Genomic DNA, 9,819 nt, shown 5'->3' with positions numbered 1-9,819 from the left:
CTCCTCTCCTCCCCCCTTCTCCAGCTCTTCTTTTCCTCTCTTCTCCTCTCCTCTCCCCTATCCCTCTTCTCCCCTCCTCTCCTTCCTTCTTCCCCATCTCTTCTCTTCTCCTCTTACTTCTTCCCACTCATCTTCCATTTCTCGCTTTCTTTTACCACACTCATTCTCTTACACTCCCCACTTTCTCTCTTTTTCTCTCTCCCACATTCCTTCTCTAACCCCTCTCTCTCACCAAACCTTTTTTCTTCCCCCCCCCTCTCTCTCTCACTCGTTCTCTCGTCCTTCCTATCTCTTTCTCCCCACTAACTCATTCTCTCACCCCACACACAGACACACACTTGCTCTGTCTGTCTCTCTCCCTCTCAACACTCTGTACCCCAGCTCTCCCTGCCCATGCTGCTTCCCCCAGCTCCCACCCCATTCCTCTGCCCTCCACCCCCTCCCCACCCATCTTCGTCCCCCTCATCCTTCCATCCCCCTCTCTTCTCCATCCACCTCACCCCTCCACCCCCTTCTCTCTCTTTCTCACCCCACACACCGACACACTCTTTCTCTCTCCCTCTCAACACTCTCGAGCCAGTCTCTTTCCACCGCCCATGCAACTCTCCACCCAACCCCCAACCCTTCGTGTCCACCTCGTCCCTCAACCCCCCCCTCCCCCACACACTCTTTCTCTCTCCCTCTCAACAGTCTCGACCCAGTCTCTCTCCACTGCCCATGCAACTCCCTCCCTCCCTCCATGCCTCTCGTCTCCTCTCCTCTTCTCAGGGGTGTGTAATTGCAGCCTGTGCCTGATGAGATTAAATTCAGGGATTAATCACGGCTCTAATTGATGAACACAGCCAAGAAGAGGCAGAAAGCCCATGGGCTTGGTCCTGGCTGACTAATTGAAACCACAGAGACAGACAGACACACACACACTTACACGTACACTACACTCATACACACTCACACACACACACATGGCTCCTCTCCTCTCCCTAAACTGGTCAGATGGATTATAGCCCACGCACTGGAGCCCACCGCCTGGAAATGGGCAATTGAACACACACACACACACACGCACGCACGCACGCACGCACGCACGCACGCACGCACGCACACACACACGCATGTATGAGCATACACAATCACAGATGCATTCACCAATAACGGCATGCGTGCACACTCACACACACTCGCATGCATGCACGCACGGATGCAACGCACACTCGCACACACCTAATATCTGCATGGGAAAATACAGTACCTACTGTGAATGACCAATACAGTAAAACAAGGAAGGCAATATGGATACCATATCATCCAATTTACAGTTTATAAATGCAAGAAAGACCATCAGTAATCTTCCTTAGTGAACACTGTCCACCTCCATATATGGATGCAGGCTATACATTTTATATGTAACGTATCTTAAAGATAAAAGACAGGTCAAGTCAGTGAGAAACAATGAGGAAACAAAACAAGGAAAGCACGAAAAGAAAGACCACTTTTGCAAAAAAAAAGATTTCATTTATTTTCTAAAGCACATATCCAGTAGTCAGATTAGTGAAGGAACGGAATTGAAGGTATACACGAAAGGAAATGGCTTGGCTGTAAGCAGGCATGTTGGCAGCCTCTGCTCGTTCTCTGGCTCTCCTTCCCCTTGTTACAACAGGTGGGGTGGGGGGGGAGGGTAACATAGACTGGGGCTGTTTCCCAATGTCCAATATTCCAGCCTTGCCAGGACGTGAAACGCCCAGTGATTGGATACTCTTTGGTGAACTCCGCGAAATATCCAATCACTGGGCGCTTCACGTCCTAGCAAGGCTAGAACACTGGACATTGGGGAGGGTGGGCCACTATGATGTGTGGGGAGGGTGGGAGTGTTATGGTTTGGGTGGAGGGGGTTGGGGGGGTCTTTGCTGTGGAGGACATGAAAACAACCAAACTGAACTGGACGGGGATCAAAGCCACAGCTCAACCTAGGCCAGCTAATCAACCGATTACAAAAACATGGTAAAGCATACAAAAAGTCGAAAATAACGCTAGTTTTTTTGTCTAGACATCTGAAGGCTCATACATCAAAGCATACTTACTCATATACATAAATTCAGACGCACACACACCTCGAACTGGAGAAGTGCGCACGCACACACACACACACACACACACACACACACACACACACACACACACACACACACACACACACACACACACACACACACACACACACACACACACACACACACACACACACACTAGTGGGCGCAAACATTGTCATTCAGCCCATTACAGAGCTCGAGAGCAGCAAATGTTTTTTTTTGTTTTCAGGTAACTTCAAAAATAGGTATTTTACAGCATTTTTCTTTTTACAGATTATACTTGTATATACTCGTCGCCAACTACGTCTCACATTCTGACCACACAAAAACAGGTGCGTTGAGAAACACTCTTTTCTTTTCCTTCGTAAGAAATCATGCACATTTTTGAATAAGCGTAAGTTAACCTAGAAAAGGGGAATGTTCGAGACGAAAGAACAAATGCGAGTCGGGCGAACGCATTCTCTCCGGAGCCAGCCCCCCTCCCCCCTTCTGGTTTCAAATGTTTTTTCGAGTTTTTCGTGTTTCTCGTTTTCCCTACGCATCATGCCTAATTTAGCTTTACAAATAAAGAGAGAAATAAAACAACAAATAGTCCACCAAACACCCAACCACACCAACCCTTTAAAAAAAGTTAGCAAGGAAGGCAAGAGTCTGGGCTGGAGCCTTAGTCTTGTGAACAAACCCCGATCGGCAACTTTCCGAACAGTAATGCAAAAAAAAATACAGAAAAGACAAATCACATTTCAATTCACATTTCAGCTCCAGTGGTTGTCGGAAAAATGGGGAAAACCCAGTGATTAAGACAATGAAAGCCGGAATCCACAGAAAGCCCGGGCCAGTCACAACAACACAGAGAGTTTTCATCTCTCGCGTCTTCAGCACAGGAGTGGTCATCCACCCCCAGTGTCTTTCAGTGTTTTTCTTTTCTTTCGTCTTGTCTTTTTGTTTTCTCTTCATTTATTTTGTCTGCTGACAGAGTGTTCTGTGGCGTACGATGAGAGGAGAGAGAGGGAGAGAGAGATAGAGGGCAATAAAAGGCAAACGCTTGAGTTGGAGAGAGGAGGCTAACGAGGGAGATGTGTTGCAAGAAACGCAACAAAGAAAAAGATAAAAACAAACGGAACGAAGAAGAAAACAGAACTTTTTTTTGAAAGACGGCAACTGACCCTGAGATGGCAGGAATCCAGTAGAAAACACACCACAAAAGGCACTTTAGAAACGACAGTGCTTCTGCTCCAATCAAATTCAAGTTGAAAGAGATAAAAAGAAGAGAGTGAGTGAAGAGATATACAGAGAGAGAGAGAGAGAGAGAGAGAGAGAGAGAGAGAGAGAGAGAGAGAGAGAGAGGGTTTTACACCCCCAATTCCCTTCAGTAACAAAGTGAAATGTACCAAAAGCTTCAAAATAACATAACAAAAGCGACATGTAAAAAAAGCAAAAATGTAAACAAAAACTCATCAAGCATCATCATCACTTTGCTGCCATCAGCTCTGCAGTTGAGAAAATCTGCTCAACAAAAGACAAAAAACATCCAAATATGAACAATATCTCAGTATAACAACACACTGTACATTAGCTACCACAGTAGCTAGTTCTAGCAGTGATGCTAGCTAGCGGTTGTTTTCACGTTTTCCCTCACGGTGGTGTCAAAAACCCAAACATCTCCACTCTGCTCCTCCTCTTTACTCCACCCTCCCTGTCCTGCCTCTCTTCCTCCTCTTGTCTCCTCCAGGCTGGAGCGGGTGTATGTGTGTGTGTGTGTGTGTGTGTGTGTGTGTGTGTGTGTTCTGCATTGGATTGTGTAATGTTGTCTTGTTGTGTTGTGTGTGCGAGATTTAGCATCGAGGGCTAGGTTTGTGTGGTTGGTGGATAAGGCTGGGAGGGCTAGCCCACAGTCCTCCTCCCCGCCAGTGTGTTGTGTCTACATTGTATTGTGTTGTGTTATGTTGGTTTGTGTTGTTGTTTAGCATGGTGGGCTACTGTAGATTTGTGAGGTTGGTGGGATAGGCTGGGATCATGGCAAGCCCCTCAGTCCTCCTCTCCACTGGTGTAAAAGCTTACCCACTTCCTTGAAGTGTGGGCTGTGTTGTGTTGTGTGTTATGTTACATTGTGTGGTGTTTTATGTTGGAGGGCTAAGTTTGTGCGAGTGGTTGGCTAGGCTAGGCCAAGCTAGGATCGTGGCTAACCTCCTCAGTCCTCTCCACTGGCGTAAAAGTTAGCCAGCTTCTTGAAGGCTGTGTTTGTGTCGTGTGTTATGTTATGTTGTGTTTTTAGCATACAGGGATAGGTTTTTGTGTAATTGGTGGACGAGGCTAGGCCAGGCCAGGCTAGCATCATGGCTTGACCACTCAGTCCTCTTCTCCGCCGGCGTACAGGTCGGCGAGCTTCTTGAAGCGCGGGCCCCAGTCGTTGAGGTAGTCGTAGTCCTGCTCCCCGGTGCTGGAGGAGTCCAGAGAACTGACGGAGCCGGCAGTGGAGCCGCTGCCTTCGTAGTCGAACACCAGCAGCGAGTCGTACGGAGGGGCCGTGGGGTCGTTGTCCGCTGCACGTAGGCCCTGTGGGAGGTGACAAGACAAGATGCTATTTACACATATGCAGATATTTTTTACAAATCTGAATAAGTGTTAAGAGTTACTCTACTCTACTACTACTCTACATATGAAGAGTTCAGATGCAAAACCCCCTAAGTGCCTTTTCAGAAAATAATCTTAATTCATTTTTTATTTAATATAAAGCTCTCAAAATTGCACATTTTTTATTTTATTTATGTAATATAACTATTTATATGTATTATCAAGTACATTAATGTAAACCAAACCAACAACGGGGTTCTCTAAAAATATAGAAGTGCAGGTCTTCAGAAATGGAGTTAGGGGGTTTTGCATCTGAACTCTTCATATGCAGATATTTTTTTTTTAAATTGTGGCAAGTGTGATGTCACCTGTGTCTTATTTTGCATTTGATTTACTTTGCTGCGTTGTGTTAATCCACTTCTTTTTTTGTTGCTGTGTTTTGATTTTACATTGATTCTCAATTTGTGTCCTTTTGTTAACTCCCAGTGCTTCCCAGTGTCATTCTGATAATGGTGGACAATGAACCAATTAACTTTCCACCAATCTGGTGAGTAGGCCATTTAGTGTGGTACAGGTGTGTTGCGTTACTGCACCTCTATTTAAATGTCAAGACAGGTGGTGACTGGGAGGCCAGACAGAGAGTTGCAGGAGCAGGCAGGCAGATCGAGCTCAGCAGAGGGGGAAGCCACAGCGGCAGCGGATGGACGAAGACTGGACATTGCGGGTTGATTGACTTTGTCTGCGCCCATGAAGAGGCTACGGAGAAGCCTGTCCAGGATCCTGGCTGCTGTTATGGAGGTTAGGTGCTCACCACGACTCTGGGCCATGGACTTTGTCTGTGCCCGGCTGAAGTAAGTGGCTACGAGCCCATTGCACTAATTTCATGTTTGGCTGTGCTGCTTGGACCCCCAACTGCCGAGTTCCTTTCGTTGTTGCAGATCCGGTGTGACTGAACAGGGTTCGCTCGCTACGCTTGCTGCCCTCCCACTGGTTGGACTGCAGTGTCACCATGGCGGTGATGTTCCTCAGCTGACTGCTTGTGCCCCTGCTCACTGCATGCCCTGTGTCTACGCTGCTGTACCTGCTGTTGGCCCTGAGCGTTCCTGGTGTTGGCTATCCGAACTATCGATTGTGTTAACCGAGAGCCTGCAAACTCCTGGTTGAAGTATGATGGCTGAAGGCGGGATCCTGTGGTTGGGAGAAGTGGTTGCAGGAGACCATTCCTACTGGCTGGTGGCAGACAGTGGGACTGATGAAAGGACATTGAGACTCAGGGGATGGGGTAGGCTAGTCTAGACTGTGGACTTGGACTCTCAAAGGTTTTAATATTAATTGTATTTATAGTGAATAAATGTGAAACCATATCCTTGTGTCTGTGATCATTCCTCTGCCTGCCACATTCTTGTCCATCAATGGTGTTGCCTGGTCACGGGCAATTGTTAACCCAAAATTAGCTAAAACAAATTACTTGACCCCTGTGACATGCTCTAAAAGGAATATATTTTTTTATTAAAGGAGATTTCTAAAACTCCATTTAAGTATAAACGATAGGCCAAAACCTTGCTTTTTACATGTGTTCTGCGTAGTAGCCAGGGGCTCTTATTTGTTCTTATGGGTTCGTATTTTATCACATACGGATGCTTCCTGTGCTTTTGTTTTTGTGTGTTTTATAGTTTTCATCATGTTGTTTATAGCATGGTTCTTACAGCCTGCTGCCTTTCTTGAGAGACTACTATCTCAATATGACTATGCTGGTCAGGGCCAGATCTAGCCATTTTGGACCCTAGGCAAAATATAAACATGGGGCCCTCAAAAGTCATTATATAGCCATGAAATTCTATGTTTTGGTGCTATTTTAGTGTTTTATCACATATCTTCGATTACTTTACGTAAGTGACGAATTAAGATCCAGACTATTTTTTATGTGTTTAGCTCTACTGGTCTGACAGTAGGGACCTCTATGGAGGACAGATTTGGTCTGGGCCCTAGGCCATTGCCTAGGTTTGCCTAATGTATAGTCCGCCCCTCATGCTGGTAAAACAAACAAATAAAATGAAATGAAATAAAACTCTCTCTCTCTCTCTCTCTCTCTCTCTCTCTCTCTCTCTCGCTCGCACACTCGCTCGCTCTCTCTCTCTCTCTCTTTCTCTCTCTCACACACACACACACGTACACGCACACCACGACACAATAGTAACACACTGTGAATGTGACATATTGTCACATATTAACATAGTAAAATATTTGCCTCAACTGTTTATTTGGCTTGTGGGACCTTATTTTCCTCTGTGAAACCCCAGGGCTGAAGATGGAACACGGACGCGCTTTACACCCACCCACACACACACACACACACACACACACACACACACACACACACACACACACACACACACACACTTGAGATGCAACGCATGAACCTGGGTGTTTACTTTTGTTGCCTCTGCGTGTGTACTCCCCACGATAAGAGCCTGACAGGAAATATCAGAATATGATAACTCCAGGGTGCTCATGCAGGCGGCGGAGGGCGCCTCTCGCGACGTGTGGTTTTTTTTGTTTGCTCTCACACATTTGGAGGTCAGAAGTACACACAATTCTCTTCTCTGATTTCTTTTTTTTGTGCTGTTTTTACATCTTCAAAAGATGGCGTAAGCAGTACAGCACGTTACATGCTAGGGGTATTTCACATTTCATTGCTTGGTTGGTATTGCCTTGCTATAGCTTGGTGTATTTTGAACACAGAGGCTCTCCCTGAACCAGCCTTGAGTTGTGTTGAGCTCCCCTGGGAACCACAGGGGACATTATAGGAGCTCTCCATAGCACAGCTCTCTCTAGCTCTACTGGTCTATAACGAAGCGTGCAACAGTATATATGCAGTTGAGCTCTGTCTAGTGCTCCTTTGCCAAACTGTTGGAACACTTTACAGCTACATCCTTTGTAAGAAATGTTCTGTAATAGAATGTTGAGATATTGTATATGTTGCACGGACCCATTTTAAACCACCTCCGTTCTAGGCTTGCAGTAAACAGTTAACTAGCGACGGGTCTCTGCCATTATTATATGTCAAGTTGTTATAACGGAGTTATATACAGGGCTATAACTTAACAAGAAATGTGCTATTCAAGTACAAGTACAAGTGCTCTACAACAAAATGACTGTCTTATACGTATGACTAATTATCCTACACCATATTGTATTTATGGTCAAAAAATATGGTTACAGTTATGGTTATAGTCACAGCTCTTGGTTGCATTTTGATGATTGGTTTGGTTGGTATAGTTACATTTATGATTATGGTCACAGCTCTTGAAATACTCAGTTGACTGTCAATGGGCCACGTGAATATTTTGGTGTGAAATTATTTATGAAGTTATTTGGAAGCGGAGTTGTCAGTATATAGAGAATAGAGAACTACAGAGACACAGTTCGACACAGTTCAACTTCTCCAGACTGGCTTTTTGCTTAGGATATAGACCACAGAAGACAAAATTCACTCAGGGGTGCTTTTCACACTGCTGATGAACCACTGAAAGATGTGGGTTTTTTTTCCGGAGACATTATCTTGAGGCTGAAAATAAAACTTCTTAATGTTGCTTTAAAGCCAGGGATGGACCAAAAGACGCCTCGGCAGGCTGAGTGAATTAGCTGATCTAGATGCGCTATAATGCGGAGCATCTGTTGGACACTGCTGTGTTGGTTAAGGCACTGACAGCAGAGCGCTGCTAACGGAGAGATTAATGTGTGGAGCTAATCTGTCCCCACGGCTATGTTCTAGTTTCATGCACACAAGCACCACCACATGGATACGCACGCACGCACGCACGCACGCACGCACGCACGCACACACTCACACATGCACACAGACTCAAATATACAAGCACGTATGCACATACGCACATAAGCTCACATGCTCATATGCCCACACACACACACACACACACACACACACACACACACACAGACACACACACACAAGCATATATAGACATATATATGGATCATTACTATTTGCAGAGAATTAGTGTGTGTGTGTGTGTGTGTGTGTGTGTGTGTGTGTGTGTGTGTGTGTGTGTGTGTGTGTGTGTGTGTGTGTGTGTGTGTGTGTGTGTGTGTGTGTGTGTGTGTGTCTTTGCTGGAGAGTGTCTGTTTAAGATTCAGGATAGCGTGTATCTAATGCACAGGATTTCATCTCAGCTTTTTTTTTGTGGGACAAAATCATAATTCACTCACCCTCCACATTTTTTTTTTGCAAGAGCACACTCAACAACATCATGTAATTTTAAAGCTGTACACCATCAATAATACATACAGTCAACACGGGTGCTCTGAGCATGCTCTGAGTCTTGTTTTACCACCTAGTCACAACAAAAACCATTAGAGCTAAATAACCCACAGCATTACACAGAGGAACGTTACTCATAACTGTCTAGAGGTGTTTCGTAACACTTCTTGTGGGCCCAATTTTCACAAGACCTATTTATGCGCACTCCTGACTGTGCTTGTCAGCACAGCAGCTAATGTAGCAGCTAATTGTGGGCCCTATGTACAATCAGCTCCAATGGACCCCCCCCCCAGCCATATAGTATCTACATAAATCAGGCACTGTGTGGGTGTCCTGATTATCATCGACTTTCAAATCTCTTCGATTTGGTCTGACCAAGAGCATAACAATTAACATTTCCCAAACGGCATGGTTGACCCGCCTCCCTTGGTTTGCTTCCCGACAAAGTGGTAGGACTTACCGATTTTTCAGGAGCTCAGAAAGTATTTGCATTGCTCTTGACCCGACTAGTAGCAATGCTGAAGGTGTTGCGTCACTAGGAGGGCACAGCCTGGCTACTGTGTTGGTAACTCAGTCACGCTTTACCCCCATGTGTGACAGCCCTGGTGCTTGTGTACATTAATGAGTAATGGTAGGTATAGAGGGTATTGGTTACAGTCCTTGGAGCAATGTTAGATTAGGTGTCTTGAAGGGTGCTTTAGCCAAGCATGGATTGCAAGGCATTATGTGATGACAATGTATGTGAAGCCTATAGGTTCACTTCCTGGTAGAGTGACCATCACGAGGGTTATGGGTGTCCACTGAATGCTATGACAATTAGCCTGGCCCTTTGATGTAGTATTTGTACCCTGGAGGCCCTGGTTCAAAATCATCCGG

The 9,819-nt window shown here is 45.5% G+C and overlaps 1 protein-coding gene across 1 annotated transcript in view; it reads right to left on the bottom strand.

Moving 5' to 3' along the window:
- Positions 1–4,436: 4,436 nt before the first annotated feature.
- Positions 4,437–9,819, bottom strand: part of cdh4 (cadherin 4, type 1, R-cadherin (retinal)) — a gene marked incomplete at its 5' end in the record, with an annotated part of 377,532 nt that continues 372,149 nt past the window's right edge. Inside the window, one exon of the mRNA XM_063216672.1 lies at positions 4,437–4,643. Within this exon, the coding sequence (XP_063072742.1) occupies positions 4,437–4,643 (207 nt within the window). The remainder of the gene's footprint in view (positions 4,644–9,819) is intronic.

This window comes from Engraulis encrasicolus, chromosome 14, assembly GCF_034702125.1.
Source record: "Engraulis encrasicolus isolate BLACKSEA-1 chromosome 14, IST_EnEncr_1.0, whole genome shotgun sequence".
Taxonomy (NCBI): Eukaryota; Metazoa; Chordata; class Actinopteri; order Clupeiformes; family Engraulidae; genus Engraulis; species Engraulis encrasicolus.
Note: the sequence above shows the minus strand (reverse complement) of the source record. Positions and strands in the feature narration are given on the sequence as shown.